General features: G+C 31.9%; 1 protein-coding gene across 23 annotated transcripts in view; it reads left to right on the top strand.

The window, feature by feature from the left end:
- The window catches only part of LOC114323885 (uncharacterized), a 35,620-nt gene extending 21,553 nt beyond the window's left edge, over positions 1 to 14,067 (top strand). For 11 of the 23 annotated variants that reach the window (XR_014357371.1, XR_014357370.1, XR_014357364.1 and 8 more), the window contains 4 exons: positions 12,296 to 12,361; positions 12,482 to 12,653; positions 13,109 to 13,289; positions 13,746 to 14,067. Coding sequence is in view for 9 of the 23 variants with exons in the window: in XM_082910365.1 (XP_082766491.1) it covers positions 12,296 to 12,361; positions 12,482 to 12,492 (77 nt within the window). In the remaining 14 variants the exon portion in view is untranslated. Of the gene's footprint in view, positions 1 to 9,806; positions 9,928 to 11,943; positions 12,080 to 12,265; positions 12,362 to 12,481 lie in introns of those variants that run through there. The other 12 variants (XR_014357372.1, XR_014357377.1, XM_082910361.1 and 9 more) reach the window with 7 other exon arrangements.
- Positions 14,068 to 19,270: the final 5,203 nt, after the last annotated feature.

Below are 19,270 nucleotides of genomic sequence, written 5' to 3'. Positions count from 1 at the left end.
ATGCTAGGCTAGGGTTTGGTTGATGTTGTAATTTGAGATGAGCTTGAATGCTGGTTGTTTCTATGGTGTTGTATTGGTTGGTTCCTCACCAACTTTTGTGGTGTGTTTGCAAATGATTGAGTTAGTATATCAGTGGCAATGTAGTTTGGATGGATTTATTTTTTTTTATTTTGATAGTTTTTGCACTTTTTTTATTGGTGTTGCCCTTGTATTGTGTACACTTTTTTTCTTTTTGCTGATCCAAAAAATAAAATAAAATGAAAGCGTTCACATTTCTGTAACTTAAAATTAATGAACATTGCATATATATATATATATATATATAAATAGAAAGTGGAATGGGAAAAAATAATAATGTGTGTATATGAGTTATAATCCACTGCAATAGTATTTTTGGAATTTGAAACAACTTAAAATAAAATACCTAATAAGAAGAGGGCTTTGTATGTTTGATAGAGCAATTCAGCTCTGAGTTTTTAGGTTATAATTAGTTGTAGTGAATTGTTTATCATATTTGATGATACAAATTTAAACAGTGGTCAGGGGTGAGACTTAAGAAGGAAAGAAAGATTTGGAGAGCAATTCCCCTGGCTGTACTATGGTCCTTGTGGAAACATAGGAGTGAATGTGTGTTGAAGGCAATTGCTCCTAATCTGGCTGAGCTATGTGAATTGATCAAAATTAGAGTCGCATTATGGATGAAGTCAAGCACTAAGGAATCTCAATTCACAATTCACGACTTTATTTATAATTTGAGGCAGATTAGAGTTTGCTTAGGAGGAAGAGTGGTGTAGTTGCTGCAGCTAGATATGTAGGGTTGATGTTGGATGGGATGAGGGCCTTGGCTGCTGTGTCTTTTTATTTTTTTTTATTTTGTCCTTTCTGGGTTGCTTTGTTGGTTGGTGCCAACCTAGTTGCAATCATTTTTATTGATGTATGTCATTTGTATTGAATGTTGATTACAATCAATAAAGCTTCTTCTCTTTTGTTGATAAAGGGAAAAAAAATTAATTTTGAAATGGAATAATTGGAGTTTTATTGTTAGGATTATGATTTCTATAATTTCTGTCACACAAATTTAAATTTTGAATGATTGAACATACCTCCCATTTTGAATCAAGTTAGATTATTAACAAAAGCAGATCGAGATAAACTAAAAGTAGTTAAATTTTGTCAGGAAAAACAGATTAGTTCTACAATAAGGAAGCCTGGTGGAGATTGATTGGCAACTTTGAGATGTTTTATTAAGAATAAATAATATGAAATAAAATGAACCCTAAAATGATCCTTTCATTACTCAAAAAAGTTAGCAATCAAAAACTTTTTCATGTTCACTGAAAAATGATTGGTAGCCCGAATTGTTTCCTTCATTGGTAATGCCACTTAGGTCCAAAATTAGACATACTTTTCAAATTTAATAATGTGATAGTCTATTAGAATATTCAATGCAACCCTCTCTCTTATACTTTTTTAATTATTAATCAATCATCTTATTTATATATTATTAATCTTGTGCTTTTTTTGGCACTAACAATTCCCTTCCAAAATAAGAAATTATTAAATAATCCGAGATTGGTGATCTCCGTTAGTGAAAATTTCAACTCACATAGTGTGGATCATCCCTTATCTCCTACTTACCCAACAAAGATTCACCATGCTTTACCCATAAGATTTCCGTTATGCTATTAATTTTGACTACCATACAAGTAAATCCACGTGATAGTCTGGAAACACCCAATAATTATGTGAAACGAAAACCCCTTCTAGCTAGATTACCAATAGGAGCAATTTGAGCCTTTACACATAATCATCCAAACCAAAAAATAATAATTAAGAGACATTTCATCAACATGTGAAATGCAATAACATCAACATAAAATGGTCAATTTTGTTAGCACACCATGAAAGGAAGTTGTATGCTGGGGTTCTTGTGGATGTGGGTGGGTAATCTTTTCATAAGTACTTCACTCTTGGGTAGGTTTATGGTAAGCACTTGAGGGAAGGACTTAGCTACTTCTTTGCTAGTCATTTGCTTTGGGTTCCTCTGGATGTTGCTTCTGTTTGATTGATTTTTGGTTGCTAAATTTGGTAGGATGTATGGCTGATTCGAGCTTTTTCTGCTGTTTTTGCTTTTGTTGGTGGTTCTAGTGCTAGGCTAGGGTTTGGTTGATGGCCTGAATGCTAGTTGTTCTATGGTGTTGTATTGGTTGGTCCCTCACGAACTTTGGTGTTTTTCTTGCAAATGATTTAGTATAGTGGTGTCAATACTTTTCTCTTTTTTGATTGTTTTTGCACTTGCCTTTTTTATTGATGTTGCCTTTGTATCATGTACACTTTTTTCTTTTCGCTGATCCAAAAAATAAAAAATAAAAAAACACTAAAGCCCTCACGTTTCTTTAATTTAAAATTAATATATAAGTAGAAAGCTGAATGGAAAAAAAAATAATAATGTGTGTATATTAGTTATAATCATTGCAATAGTATTTTTTGAATTTGAAACAACTTAAAATAAAATACCTAATGAGAAGAGGGTTGTGTATGTTTGATAGAGCAATTTAGCTTTGAGTTTTTAGGTTATAAGTAGATTGCAGTAAATTGTTTACCATATGTAATGAATGCATATTTAAATTTTGAAATTGAAAAATATGTGTTCCTTTTAAAAGTCAGAAATTGTGGAATAATTAGAGTTTTATTTTTAGGATTATATTTAAATTAAAGTGAACTGCTTCTATAATTACTGTCACACAAATTTAAATTTTGAAATGATTGAGCATACCTTCCATTTTGAAATAAGTTAGATTATTAACAAAAGCAAATTAAATAAACTAAAAGTCGTTAAATTTTGTTAGGAAAAAAAAATTAGTTTATTTTGATTGCAATAGTTTTTGTAATTGAAATTGGGTGCTTTGGAAAGTGCTGTGGCTGCTACTTCAAACAGGAGGATTTTCTTATATGTGAGTTGTGTGCTTGGTTGAGTGTGGGGAGGATGGAGCTTAGCTTTGGATTTTTATGGGATCTGTTGCTGTTTGTTGGTTGCTTTCTCTTTTCTACTTCTATGGCAGGAGATTTGTGTTGGGCTGATTTGAAATCGTCATTCTTTGAGTCAGCTCTTGGATGCAGCAGAAGAAGGTACAGTTTGCTCAAATTTTGGCTTTTTGTTGTGTTTGCATAAGTATTTCTTTGTTAGCAGTAACACCAAATGAATGGTTTGATCATCGAAAAGAGACGTGGTGAGTCCCACAGATCCGAACAACACAACTCAATTGTGCTCTCAATCCCTTGAAAAATGTATTGCAATGTATAAAATGCTGAAGAATTAGTGTTTTAAAAATCTGACTTAAGTAAATATATAGGTGATAATCTTAATTAAATTATTCATGTGTACGTGTATGCATATAATTTTATTTAAAAAAATATTCCATAACGTACGTAATGCAAGAGAGTAATTTTTAAGTTAAATGAATTAAAAGGTTTAGGAAAATTTTGTTTACAGGCACTATTTAAAACAAAGGAATAATTTTGGTCAATAAATAAGCAAATTTTGTATTATGTTTCTATTTTGTTTCTTTGCCTTTAGGTAGTGTTTGGTTTACTGGAATGAAACCGAATGGAATTATAATTTTATCAAAATGTCCATTCTCATGTTTTATTGACTAAAAAATAATGACAAAATGTATTTCAAATGGAGCATTATTCACCATTAATGGTCATTCTATATTAGAACTTAAGGAATGATTATTCCATTCCATTCCAACTCGTTCTAGTGAACTAAATAGATAGGATTTCTATGACAATGTTACTCTATTTGTTTCTTCGTTCATTTTCAAAATTTTCTATATATTTTGCTCCATGGTTTGTGTCCTAGCAACTATTTTGTATCGGTGATTCACACTTGCATATCTATACTAAATTACTTTTCATTGCAGTGCTGTGCGACTGATAAATACCATGGGTAATACGTTACCTATCCCAGATAGCTTGATTAACCAGGGTTGGCTTTGCATATCGAAGCAATCACAATATATTATTAGTCTAGACAGTCATCTTGATGTTTTAAGGAATTCATTGGAACATTTAAAACGATGCTGTAATGATGTGAAAAGAAAAATTGATGTAGTTGAAGGGAAGCAAGTTGAAGGACAGCAGATGAAATGATTAGATGAGGTAGAGTGGTAGCTTTCAAGGGTGGAAGAAATTGAGAAAGAAGCTACTGAATTGATAAGCGGGAAGTGAAGCATTTAAGAGAAAATGTTGTGGATGTTTTCCAAAACTTAGCAAGTCTTCGTACAAATTGGGGCGAGAAGTGGTGAAAAACCAAGAACTTGTAAATGATTTGATAGATGAAGGACATTTTGAGGTGGTGACAGAGATATTACCTTCACTTGCAGCTGTTGAAAGACTAATGGAGATAACTGTGGGCATAGATCAGAAGGTTGATGAAGTATGGAGCTATCTTTAAATGGATAATGTGGGGATTATTGGTTTGCATGGATTAGGTGGTGTTGGAGAGACTACTCTTTTAAAGCAAATCAATAATAAGTTTATCAACAACGGTCATGCTTTTGACATTGTGATTTGGGTTGTAGTGTCCAAAGATCTAGATATGGATCAAGTTCAGGTAAGTATTGCGGAAAAAGTTGGGATTGATATGGAAGCATGGAAGAATAAGAGCGAAGATGAAAAAGTTCAACAAATATTTAAGAAGTCGAGTCAAAAAAGGTTTGTCATATTGTTACATGATTTATGGGTACGGGTTGAACTATCAATTGCCAAACATTCACAATAAGTCAAAGGTAATAATTACAAGTCGTTCAAAGGATTTATGTGGTCGCATGGACGTTGATGTGCAAATTGAAGTGGATTGTTTGTCACAGTTTGAAGCTTGGGATTTGTTTCAATTGAAGCTTCGAACAAACGTTCTTGTAAATGATGCAAAAATATTAGAGTGATTGTTTGTCAGAGTCTGAAGCTTGGGATTTGTTTCAATTGAAGCTTCGAACAAATGTTCTTGTAAACAATGCAAAAATATTGGAGTGATTGTTTGTCAGAGTCTGAAGCTTGGGATTTGTTTCAATTGAAGCTTCGAACAAACGTTCTTGTAAATGATGCAAAAATATTGGAGTGGTTGTTTGTCACAGTTTGAAGCTTGGGATTTGTTTCAATTGAAGCTTCGAACAAACGTTCTTGTAAACAATGCAAAAATATTGGAGTTGGCCAAAAGAATTGTAGAAAGATGTTGGGGTTTACCACTTGCTCTGATTACCATAGCCCAAGCAATGGCCAGCAAGAAGAGCCCAAAAGAATGGAGTTATGTCATGGGGTTGTTGGATAATTCACTTGCTGAATTTCCAGGTATAGAGAATGATGTGTTTATGATATTGAAGTTTAGTTTTGATAGTTTACCAGATGACACAGTGAAAGAATGTTTTTTATATTGTTCGTTGTTCTCGGAACAACATACAATAAACAAAAGAGATCTAGTATATGTTTGGATTGGCGAGGAACTTGTAAACAAATCTGGTGATTTTGATTCAATAATGAAGTATAGGTATTTCGTTATCAGCATTCTTTGAGATGCAGGTTTCTTAGAAGAGATTTCTAGTAGATGTGTGAAAATGCATGGCTTAATACATGAAATGGTGTTGTGGATTACTTCTGAAAAGGAGAGGATAAACAAATGTTTGGTCAAAGCAAGAGCCCAATTGATTGAAGCCCCTAAAGTTACAGAGTGGAAGGGGGTGAAGAGGATGTCATTGATGGAAAACATCATTGAAGAATTTGCACGAATACCTGAATCCTTTAATCTTTTGACTTTGATATTACGAGATGCTAATTTGCAAAGGATAACAAGTGGCTTCTTTCAATCAACCTTTTGATCTATGCCTACAATTATCTCCATAGGTCTTTCATCAGCTGCAGGTGAAGGTAATTTCTCAACCAACACCTCAAAATGTCCTTCATCTATCAAGTCAGTTACGAGTTCTTGGTTAACGTTGTGGATGTTTTCCAAAACTTAGCAAGTCTGCATACAAATTGGGGCGAGAAGTGATTCCAAAACTTAGCAAGTCTGCATACAAATTGGGGTGAGAAGTGATGAAAAACCAAGAACTCGTAAATGACTTGATAGATGAAGGACATTTTGAGGTGGTGGTTGAGAAATTACCTTCACCTGCAGCTGATGAAAGACCTATGGAGATAACTATGGGCATAGATCAAAAGGTTGATTGAAAGAAGCCACTTGTTATCCTTTGTAAATCAGCATCTCACAATATCAAAGTCAAAAGATTAGAGGATTCGGGCATTGGGCTCCTCTTGTTATCCATCAATGGCATCCTTTTCACTTCCTTCCATTCTGTAACTCTAAGGGCTTTAGTCAATTGGGCTCTTGCTTCGACCAAACATTTGTTTATCCTCTCCTTTTCAGAAGTAATCCACAACGCCATTTCACGTATTAAGCCATGCATTTTCACGTGTCTACCAGAAATCTCTTCTAAGAAACCTGCATCTCGAAGAATGCTGATAACGAAATACCTATGCTTAATTATTGAATCAAAATCATCAGATTTGTTTACAAGTTCCTCACCAACCCAAAAATATACCATATCTCTTTTGTTAATTGTATGTTGTTCTGAGAACAACGAACAATATAGAAAACATTCTTTCACTGTGTCATCTGGTAAATTATCAAAACTAAACTTCAATATCATAAACACATCATTCTCTATATCTGGAAATTCAATAGGTGAATTATCCAATAACCTCATTCTTCTGGGCTCTTCTTGCTGGCCATTGCTCGGGCTATAGTAATCAGAGCAAGTGGTAAACCCCAACATCTTTCTACAATTCTTTTAGCCAACCCCAATATTTTTGCATCGTTTAAGCTTCAATTGAAACAAATCCCAAGCTTCAGACTGTGACAAACAATCAACTTCAATTTGCACATCAGCTTCCATGCAACCACATACATGTTTGACAAAGGAATACCTATCCTTGATAGTTCAACCTGTACCCATAAATCATCTTTGACAAACCTTTTTTGACTCAGTTTCTTAAATATTTGTTGAACTTTTTCATCTTCGCTCTTATTCTTCCATTCTTCCATATCAATCCCAACTTTTTCCGCAATGCTTACCTGAACTTGATACATATCTAGATCTTTGGACACTACAAACCCAAATCACAATGTCAAAACCATGACCATTGTTGATAAACTTATTATTGATTTGCTTTAAAAGAGTGGTCTTTCCAACACCACCTAATTTGTGCAAACCAATAATCCCCACATTATCCATTTACAGACAGCTCCATACTTCATCAACCTTCTGATCTATGCCCACAGTTATCTCCATTAGTTTTTCAACAGCTGCAAGTGAAGGTAATATCTCAGCCACCATCTCAAAATGTCCTTAATTTATCAAATCATTTACAAATTCTTGGTTTTTCACTTCTCGCCCCAATTTGTATGCAGATTTGCTAAGTTTTGGAAAACATCCACAACATTTTCTCTTAAATGCTTCACTTCCTGCGCTTATCAATTCAGTAGCTTCTTTCTCAACTTCTTCCACCCTTGAAAGCTACCATTCTACCTCATCTAATCGTTTTATCTGTTGTCCTTCAACTTGCTTCCCTTAAATTACATCAATTTTTCTTTTCACATCATTACAGCATCGTTTTAAATGTTCCAATGAATTCCTTAAAGTATCAAGATTACTGTCTAGACTAATAATATATTGTGATTGTTTTGATATGCAAAGCCAACCCTGGTTAATCGAGTTGTCTGGGATAGGTAACGTATTACCCATGGTATTTATCAGTGTCACAGCACTGCAATGAAAAGTAATTTAGTATAAATATGCAAGTGTGAATCACCGATACAAAAAGTTGTTAGGATGCAAACAATGGAACAAAATATATAGAAAATTTTGAAAATGAATGAAGAAACAAATAGAGTAACATTGTTATAGAAATCCTATCTATTTGGATCACTGGAACGAGTTGGAACGGAATGGAATAATCATTCCTTAAGTTCTAATATAGAATGACCATTAATGATGAATAAAGACTCCATTTGCAATACATTTTGTCATTATTGTTTTAGTCAATCAAACATGAGAATGAACATTTTGATAAAATGATCATTTCATTCGGTTTCATTCCAGTAAACCAAACACTACCTAAAGGCAAAGAAACATAATACAAAAATTTTCCTATTTATTGACCAAAACTACTCCTTTGTTTTAAATAGTGCCTCTAAACAAAATTTTCCTAGACCTTTTAATTCATTTAACTTAAAAATTATTCTCTTGCATTACGTACGTTATAAAATATTTTTTTATATGTATGTATACATACAATAAATAATTTAATTAAGATTATCATATATATTTATTTAAGTCAGATTTTTATAGCACTAATTCTTCAGCATTTTATATATTGCAATATATTTTTTAAGGGATTGGCTTCTCTCGAATAGAGAGCACAATTGGGTTGTGTTGTTTGGATCTGTGGGACTCACCATTCTCTTTTTGATGACCAAAACTGTTCAACAAAAAGCCACCATTTGAGCAAACCAGGTACCTTACTCTGCTGAATCCAAGAGCTAACTCAAAGAGTGATGATTTCAAATCAGCCCAACACAAATCTCCTGTCATAGAAGTAGGAAAGAGAAAGCAACCAACAAGCAGCAAGAGATTCCATAAAAATCCAGAGCTAAGCTCCATCCCCCACACACTCAACCCAGCACGCAGCTCAAATATATAGGAAAATCCTCTTCTATTTGAAGTAGCAGCCCCAACACTTTCCAACGCACCCAATTTCAATTAAAAAACCATGGCAATCAAAAAATAAACTAATTTGTTTTTCCGAACAAAATTTAACTACTTTTAGTTTATCTTGATTGCTTTTGTTAATAATGTAACTTATTTCAAAATGGAAGATATGCTCCACCATTTCAAAATTTAAATTTGTGATAGTAATTATAATTCACTTGAATCTAATTATAATTCTAAAAATAAAACTCTAATTATTCCACAGTTTGACTTTAAAAAGGAACACATTTTTCAATTTAAATTTCTATTAAATATGGTAAACAATTACTGCAATCTAATTATAACCTAAAAACTCAAAGCTGAACTGCTCTATCAAACATACACAACCCTCTTCTAATTAAGTATTTTATTTTAAGTTGTTTCAAATTCAAAAAATACTATTGCAATGGATTATACTACAAGAAATTGCAGTTTTAGCGACTACTTTTGGTGACACTATCAAAATTGCATAGTTAAAACATCCTTCCCGTGACACAAAAATCATTTTCATCGCTAAAAAGGTTTAACATTAGCGATGTGATCAACAAGTCGTTGCTAAAAAGTCAAATATTAGGCATCTAAAAAAAATTAGCATTCCAACATGAGGAAAGTTTTAGCGATGATCAATGAGTTTCAACGGCGAAACAGTCCCTTGCTATTAGTATAAGGGTTACGGCGACCTAGATGGCACATTGGCAAAGGTTTAAGTCTTTAGCGACAAACGTGCGTTGGGTCGTTGTAGGTTTCTATCTATACAATATATATACAATATAAAGCATCAATGAGAAGTGAACAGTGTTTTCAGACCTTGGGTGAGTGTTCTCATCATGATAAAGTCTTATTTGCCCTTCTTAGTCCTTTTGTGTTAGGACTTTGGTGGGGTTAATAATGGTAAATCACTAAAAGAAGAAATGGTTGCTATTCTACCACCTGTTTCTTTTCCTTATCTTTCTATTTTCCTCTTCTCTTTCCTCTCCTCTCCCCCTTAATCGAACTGCTTTGTTTGCTTAAATAAATTAAAAAAAACTCTTCTTCTCTCTCTTCCCTGCTGATATATGGCTTCACCGTGGGTTCACCGCCATTAACTTCGACATTGGATATTGCTCAATGAGTTCAACAGGTTAACCGAAAATTTGGAATTTCAAGTTATATTGATTTTGTTCAGTTTGCATTCATAGGGTTTTCTATAGAATTTTGTTGATTTATGTCTGATTTTGTTTTTCCATTTCTTTTATTTTTTCTCTGTTTTCAGATCAGATTGATCGTACCTTAGATTCGTTAAGATGGATTTTTGCCTCTGTACACGTTGTTGATGATTTTGTTAGGGTTGTTGTTCTTCTCTTATGTTTGGTTTTTTGCCCTTTTTCAATTGGTTGATTAAATTTATTCACACGTTGTTTTTGGTTCTTTGGGTAACATTAATAATTTATTATGATTTTGTTTTCTATTTAATGATAGAAAACTAGGGTTTTGATTTGGGGATTTTCATTGAAAAATTAGGAATTTTATTGAGGAGCTAAAAAATTAGGATACTATTTTAGGTTGTGAAATTGTTTTTCATTTTTTTTTTTTTTTTAAATTTCTTAAATGTGAGTTGGGAAGACTATGAATTTGAATTGGAAAAATTGGAACCTTATTGTCAACATAATAGTCTCTCTATTTCGATCCATCTATATCATCACGTCTCATCGTGAAGTAATTATTAGGAATTGTTTTTGTTCTTTACCCATAATAATTCTTGTTTTTTTGTTTCTCCATTAGATATTTTTTATTCTTTTCTTTCTTTCTCTGATGTTTTGTAGTTTTTTATTCTGAAGTATGAGCTTATCATAGTTTTTATGGTTTCAATTAATTTTGTTTTAAAAGAAAACTTATGAGTTTTGGGTTCTATTATTCTATTAGGCCTAATGGTTTGGTATTGAAAGGGGTTTTGAAATCTCATGATTTAATTCTCATATTGGTTTTTATAGGGTTTAATTCATTGTTTTGGTTGATCATGTTTGTTATTTTTCGTATTTCGTATTATATTTTTTATTATTCCACTACTTTACTGGTTTATTATTTATTTCATAGGGATGTTTTGAAATTAATTTCTATAAAAAGCTTGTTATTATTCATGTGTGTATTTTCCTTTTTTATTATTTGTTGTAATGATGTCAATAGTGCAGTGTAATAATGCCTTTGTTTAATGCATTAAACAATCTATATCATCACATCTCATCGTGAAGTAATTATCAGGAATTGTTTTTTTGTTCTTTACCCGTAATAATTCTTGCTTTTTTGTTTCTCCATCAGATATTTTTTATTCTTTTCTTTCTTTCTCCGATGTTTTGGAGTTATATTCTGCAGTATGAGTTTATCATAGTTTTTATGGTTTCAATTAACTTTGTTTTAAAAGAAAACTTATGAGTTTTGGGTTCTCTTCTTCTATTAGGCCTAATGGTTTGTTATTGAAAGGGGTTTTGATTTATGATGATTTAATTCTCATATTGGTTTTTATAGGGTTTAATTCATCGTTTCGATTGATCATGTTTGTTATTTTTTGTATTTTGTATTATATTTTTTATTATTCCACTGCTTTACTGGTTTATTTATTTCATAGTGATGTTTTTGAATTAATTTCTATAAAAAGCTTATTATCATTCATGTGTGCATTTTCCTTTTTTATTATTTGTTGTAATGATGTCAATAGTGCAGTGTAATAAACGATTATTTTCCATCTCTATCTCTTCTTCCTTAGTTTTTTGGTAGGTTTTTTTGTTTTCATTGCTTATCTTCTCCATGTTTTCTTCTGTTTTGTGTTTTCCAGCAAATGGCACAACTTGATTCGGGATTTTTTTTTCCTTCTATGAATTAACGATTTCTCTTCTTCTCTTTTCTTTTGGCTTTTCTTTAATTTCATTGCTTATTTTCTCTTCTGTGTTTTCCATTGGAGCTAGAATCAATGAAGTTGATATCCTCTTCTACAGATGTTGGCTTTATGGGTTTGTTTGTTTGTTTTTTTTTTTTTTTTTTCAATTTTTTTCAATTTTTACGATTACTCTGAATACTCTGTTTCTTTTCACTTATATTTTCTTCTCCTTTTTCATTTTATTTGATTGCTTACCTTGTCTATCTTTTTTCCTTGTTTGATTTAAGTGGATCAGCCGGACTTGGGAACTTTATAGTTAATCTTTCTTCTACAGGTGTTGATTTTCTCCGTTTGGAATTGAAACTTTATCTCGTAAGGATTGAATACTAAGCAGTTTATCTTCTACAAGGGGTCTATCGAGGTTCGCTATGTGTGTTTTATAGTACACTTTTTTGGTTTATATTTTTTTCTCATGATTTATTTTGTTGGTTTATATTTTTTTGCTAATGAATTGTTGTGTTACTATTGTGCTTGATGTATTTACTTTTCTTTTTCTTTTTTCACTTTTGAAGGGTTGTGTGGTTATTGTGTTTGGTCTTCTGCGTTTTCCTCATGGATTCGATTTCTTTCTGTTCAGGTAAGAAATGTTTTAGTTTTTGTGTGGAGATATGTTTTGGATTAGGTTGCTATCCCCAGGAGCATGGTAAGTCATGGATTTTTGGTGTGTTAAGAATAACATATTCTGAAAATTAAATTTAATTACTTATTGACTGACCAGACTTTTTATTATTGTTTATTATTGTGGTGACTTTGCTTGGTGCAGTGTCTAGGTGATGATGAATAAACAGACACGGAGGTTATCTAAGATTCTAGGTGAAGTTCGAGTGGAAATAGGTCCATATTTTCTGGATTCACCTCCTGTTCTGGACAAGAACAACTGATAATTGCCGAAGCTTAATGAAAGCACAACAGATTATATTCGTACTGGTTTAACTGTAAGTTAAAGACTATTTGATTGTAATGATTATTTACCTCTGTTATGCAGCATTTGACTGCTTTTTTCTGCTCAAACTTTGGTTTGGTTATATGATTTGTGCATTTGAATGTCATGATTACCCTTTTGTTTTCATTTTTCTTATCTATCGAGTGCATTTCTAATTATGTTGAAAATCATATGTTCTGTTTTGTGTCTACATGTTGAGAGGTGGAATGTGATGATTTATTTGTATTTTTTTTCAATTGATTATTGAAATCAATTTTTGTTGTTATCCATATCAAATCAGGTTAGTTTTACAATTTTTTTATAGCCAGTTCAAATATAAAAAAATGATGTACAATCACTTTCTTGATCTCTTATTTTTATTTTATTTTTTCTTTTACAAAATGTCTTAAATTATTCTAACCATCACAACTAATCCCACTGTAACAATCCATCTGGATATTGTTACAGTCCTGTGATGCACAAGATTTGACAGGCAAATGCTGAGACTGCACTTGTGTCATGTGCTACACTTGTTCTTTGAGTTGTGCAGTAGATTGTAGCTCAGGCTCTGACTAAGGTTCTAATTTTGCTCTTGTGTTTAAGATCTCTTCAGATTGCCTATGTGATTTTGCAATAGTTTACACCCGAGGTAAATTCTCTAATTATGTATCTTCCTCTTTTATTGCTTGGAACTGTTATTCATGTATATGGCATGATTAGTGCTGAAACTGATTGTTGAGCCACTAGTATATGATTAGAATTTGGTTGATTTTGATTGGTAGTTATGCTAGAATTCCTCAAAAAGGATCTTGATTGATGATATGCTGAGAAGAAAGTAGTAGGGAAATCTCTCATTAGAGTACTTTAATAGTCAATTTAGTTGCATGGTTGGCTTTGGAATGTGCTCCAATGCTATTGTTATACTGATTCAAGATTTTAATACTATCATGAACAAGTAATTTTGGAATGGTGTTTGCTTCTAATCCCACTGTCACGATGATTATACATCATGAACAATTCATGAAAACAACAGACTACATGTTAGAGGTATTTGCAAAACCACTTAGAATTAAAACTCATGACTTCTTTATGTTTTGTGTTTCAGATTGTCGTTAAGTAACACATTATATTGAAATGGTTTGGTTGTTCAAAGAAGGAAAAGAAGTTACTAGAAGAAGCATCTCTTGCCTCATTAACCTTAGAAATGCTAATTGCCATGGTGATTCGACAGTTGCAGCAACATCTGTAGGTTACACTAAAGGCCATTGTAATAAACACATTGTTTTAATTGTGAATTGACTTGATTTTATTTTTATTACTTGGTGTCTCTTGTAAGTATTATTGTGTTTACACTTAAATTTTGAATTGTAAGAACACATGTGATCTGTTGTTGTTACTTATATAATTAGAGTTTTTTTTAATGTCAATGCATTGATGTGTGTATGTAATTTATTACTATTGAACAATACATATTTCTTATTGAAAAGTAATTTGTTATTTGTGATGGTAATTTTTGTCATCCCAAATAACAAATTTTTTTTTTAAGAACAATTAGACGTTTTGCCGACGAATCCTATTTGTTGTCAAAAGCCTACTTTTGTCAACTAATATTGAGTCACCAAAAGTATTATTTTTGTCGATGCAAATTCGGGTCAATAAAAGTGTCACACAATCATTTTATTTGAGCCAGTTTTGCCAATGCAATGGTAAATTGGCGACAATAAATGAAGGCTTTTACTGACTAAATGTTTTTTGCTGATGCAATGATATATTTGTCGGTAAAAGTCTTTCCCGACACACTTTTGCCAACGGCTTGCTAGCACAGCTTTATGTGTTGACAAAACTCTTTGCCAATGATTTTTACCTTTTGCCGACAAATTTCCTTGCATAGGCAAAATTGCTTTTTGTTAATATACACATTAATTTTTTTTCCCATTCAACTTTACATTAATTTTAAATTAAAGAGATGTGAGGACTTTCATTTTTTTTTAGATCAGCAAAAGGAAAAAAGTGTACATGATACAAACACAATAAAAAAGACAAGTGCAAAAACTATCAAAATAAAGAAAAGTAAATCCATCTTAACTAAATTGGCACCGATATACTAATCATTTGCAAGCAAAACACCAAAGTTGGTGAGGGATCAACCAATATAACACCATAGAAACAACCAGCATTCAAGCTCATCTCAAATTACATCAACCAAAGTCTAGCCCTAGCACTAGAACCCACACACCCCGACCAACCCCACCCCCCCAAAAAAAAATAGAGAAGCAAGAACAGCAAAAATAGCTTGGTCCAGCCATACATCCAACCAAATTTAGCAGCCAAAAATCAATCAAACAGCCGCAACATATCTAGAGGAACCCAGGACTAGCAAAAAAGTAGCAGAGTCCTCCTCTCAACTGCTTCCCATGAACCCACCCAAGAGTGAAGTAGTTATGATAAGATTACCCACCCATATCCACAAGGACCCCAACATGCAACTGCCTTTCATGGTGTGCTCACAAAATTGACCATTTTATTTTGATGTTATTGCATTTCACATGATCAAATGTCTCTTAATTATTAATTTATTTTTTTATTTTTTTATTTTTTGGTTTGGATGATTTTGTGTAAAACCTCAAATTGTTCCTATTGGTAATCTAGCTAGAAAGGACTTTTCGTTTCAAGTATTATGTAGTATTACTTGTATGATAGTCAAAATTAATGGCGTAACGAAAATCTTATGGGTAAAGCATGGTAAATCTTTGTTGGGTAAGTAGGAGGTAAGGGATGACCAACACTATGTGAGTTGAAATTTTTACTAGCCGAGATCACCAATCTCGGATTAGTTAATACTTTCTTATTTTGGAAGGGAATTGTTAGTGCCAATTGATAAAAGGCCAAGATTAAAAATGTTGTGCATTAGATAATTTTACATATATTAGTCTAGATTTTTTAACAGTGATATTAAATGAAGGAAAATAATATCTAGGTCTATTTTCTAAACTCACTTTCAAGACTTAATAATAAATAAATAAGATGATTGGTTGATAATTAAAAAAGTATAAGAGAGAGAGTTGCATTGGATATTCTAATAAATTATCACATTACTAAATTTGAAAAGTCAGTCTAATTTTTACACCTAAGTGGCATTACCGATGAAGGAAATAATTCGGGCTACCGATCTTTTTTAAATGAACATATAAAATTTTTTGGTTGCTTACTTTTTTGAGTAATGAAAGGATCATTTTAGGGTTCATTTTATTCATATTATTTGTTCTTAACATAACATCTCAAAGTTGCCAATCAATCTCCACTAGGATTCCTTATTGTAAAACTAATATGTTTTTCCTAACAAAATTTAACTACTTTTAGTTTATCTCGGTATAATCTAAGTTATTTCAAAATGGGAGGTATGTTCAACTATTTCAAAATTTAAATTTGTATGACAATAATTATAAAAGCAATTCACTAGAAAATCTAACAATAAAACTCTAATTATTCCACAATTTATGACTTTTAAAAGAAAGACATATTTTCCCATTTCAAAATTATTATTTTTTTTAATTAGCAAAACAGAAGAAGCTTTATTGATTGTAATCAAAGTTCAATACAAATGACATACATCAAAAAAACGATTACAACTAGGTTGACACTGAAAAGCAGACTCTATCATTTGCTAGCACAACACCAAGTTGGTGAGGTACCAACCAACAAAGCAACTCAGAAAGGACAAAGCAAACAAAGACACATCAGCCGAGGCCCTCATCCCATCCAACATTAACCCTGCATATCTAGTTGCAACAACTACACCACTTTTACTCCTAAGCAAACTCTAATCCGCCTCAATTACAAATAAAGTCATGAATTGTGAATTGAGATTCCTTAGTGTTTGCCTTCATCCATAATGCAACTCTAATTTTGATCAATTCACATAGCTTAGCCATATTAGGAGCAATTGTTTTCAACACACATTCATTCCTATGTTTCCACAAGGACCATGGTACAAGGAGTGGAATTGCTCTCCAAATCTTTCTTTCCTTCTTCTTACGTCTCACCCCAACCCACCATTCAAATTTATCATCAAATATGATAAACAATTCACTACAGCTAATAATAACCTACAAACTCAAAGCTGAATTGCTCTATCAAACATAAACAACCCTCTTCTTATTAGGTATTTTATTTTAAGTTGTTTCAAATTCAAAAATACTATTGCAGTGGATTATAACTAATATACACAGATTATTATTTTTTCCCATTCAACTTTCTATTTATATATATGCAAAGTTTGTTAATTTTAAGTTAAAGAAATGTGAGGGTTTTCATTTTATTTTATTTTTTAATTTTTTGGATCAGCAAAAAGAAAAAAATTGTACATAATACAAAGGCAACATCAATTAAAAAAAAAAAAAAAAAAAGTGCAAAAACTATCAAAATAAAACAAAGTAAATCCGTCCTAACTTGATTGGCACTGATGTACTAACTAAATCATTTGCAAGCACAACACAAAAGTTGGTGAGGGACCAACCAATACAACACCATAGAAACAACCAACATTCAAGCTCATCTCAAATTACAACATCAGCCAAACCCTAGCCTAGCACTAGACCCCCCAAGGATAGCAAAAACAGAAGAAAAAGCTTGAATCAGCCATACATCCAACCAAATTTAGCAGCCAAAAATCAATCAAACAGCAGCAAGATCTAGAGGAACCCAGAGCAAAGGACTAGCAAAGAAGTAGCAGAGTCCTCCTCTCAACTGCTTCCCATGAACCCACCCAAGAGTGAAGTAATTAAGATAAGATTACCCACCCATATCCACAAGGACCCCAACATGCAACCGCCTTTCATGGTGTGCTCACAAAATTGACCATTTTATTTTGATGTTATTGCATTTCACATGTTGATGAAATGTCTCTTAATTATTAATTTATTTTTTTATTTTTTGGTTTGGATGATTTTGTGTAAAAGCTCAAATTGTTCCTATTGGTAATCTAGCTAGAAAGGACTTTTCGTTTCACGTAATTATTGGGTGTTTCCAGAGTATCAAGTGAACTTGTATGGTAGTCCAAATTAATGGCATAACAGAAATCTTATGGATAAAGCATGGTGAATCTTTGTTGGGTAAGTAGGAGATAAGGGATGATCCACACTATGTGAGTTGAAATTTCCACTAGCCGAGATCACCACTCTTAGATTATTTAATAATTTTCTATTTTAGAAGGGAATTGTTAGTGTCAATAAAAGCATAACATTAAAAATGTTGTGCTTTAGATAATTTTACATATACTACTCCAGATTTTTTAACAGTGATATTAAACGAAGGAAAATCATATATAAGTCTATTTTTTAAATCCATTTTATATTCCTAATTATGTGAAAATAAGATGATTGGTTGGCAATTAAAAAAAAATGAGAGAGAGTTGCATTAGATATTCTAATAGATTGTCACCATATTAGATTTAAAAATTAACTCTAATTTTTGGACCTAAGTAGCATTACCCAAACAAACTAAGCCTAGCTTAGTTGGCCATCATAACTCTTCTAAGGGTTTAGTTCTCCGGGACAAGTCATAGGTTCAACTCTCTCTAAGGGGAAGTTGAATTAGGAGGCAAGTACTTGGTGTTTTGCAAAGGTGATAAGACTAATTCTCATAGGTGTTATGCTAACAATTAATAACTGACTTTCATGAATATTAAAATAAATAAAGTACCATTACCCATGACGGAAATCATTCGGGCTACCAATCTTTTTTTAAATTAACAGTGAACATGTAAAAGTTTTAGGTTGTTTAGTTTGAGTAATGAAGGGATCATTTTAGGGTTCATCTCATTTTCATATTATTTTTAGTCTTAACATCTCAAAGTTGCCAATCAATACTTTAAAGGTTTGTTTGGCATGATCTAAATTAACACAAAAAGTTGAAAAGTTACAACAACAAAAAAAGGCCAAAAAGTTAGAATTTTTTCCTAAAATTAAGGGAAGAGTTCATGGTTCGGTTGCAGCCGGAAAATCTTTAATATGCCATTCGTCCGCCGAATTGACAGATTGGATGGAAAGCTCTTTCTTGCGAAAAGACGAAGTTACCCTGCTACTAATTTGATCTCTGCTTCTGCCGCACCTGCATAACAGAAAACATAAATTTAAAAAAAAAAAAAAAATGTTGAGACTTCATAATAGGGGCAAATATAGTTAATTTTAAAATTTTATATTATTTAATATCACGTTTTTTCTTTAAAAAAAATCAAAAAGTGCCATTTTTTTCTCAAAAAAATTTAAAAAATTATTAAAATAACTTATTCCCAAACAACCCTTTAACATCTCAAAGTTGCCAATCAATCTCCACTAGGCTTCCTTATTGGGATCATTTTATTTAGTAATAAATTTCTTTTCTTGATAAAAAAACAATAGTTGCCAATCAATATATACATATATATATATATATATTTTGTGGTAACTTCTAGGATTGATTTTGGTGTAATCATGAGTTATTTGGCCCACTTATTTATTTATTTTTGAATTAGAAATTTTATTTTTAAATATTTTTTTATAACAAAAATAGGAAATATGAGCATCCACCTTAATTAGCAGTTGTTTAAAATGTTATGTTTTTTCTTAATGTTTCTTTCCTTCAAATAAAATA

The sequence above is a fragment of the Camellia sinensis genome, chromosome 15, assembly GCF_055761805.1.
Source record: "Camellia sinensis isolate YWXY chromosome 15, ASM5576180v1, whole genome shotgun sequence".
Taxonomy (NCBI): Eukaryota; Viridiplantae; Streptophyta; class Magnoliopsida; order Ericales; family Theaceae; genus Camellia; species Camellia sinensis.
The sequence above is the reverse complement of the archived record's forward strand: the minus strand, read 5'-3'. Positions and strand labels throughout refer to the sequence as shown.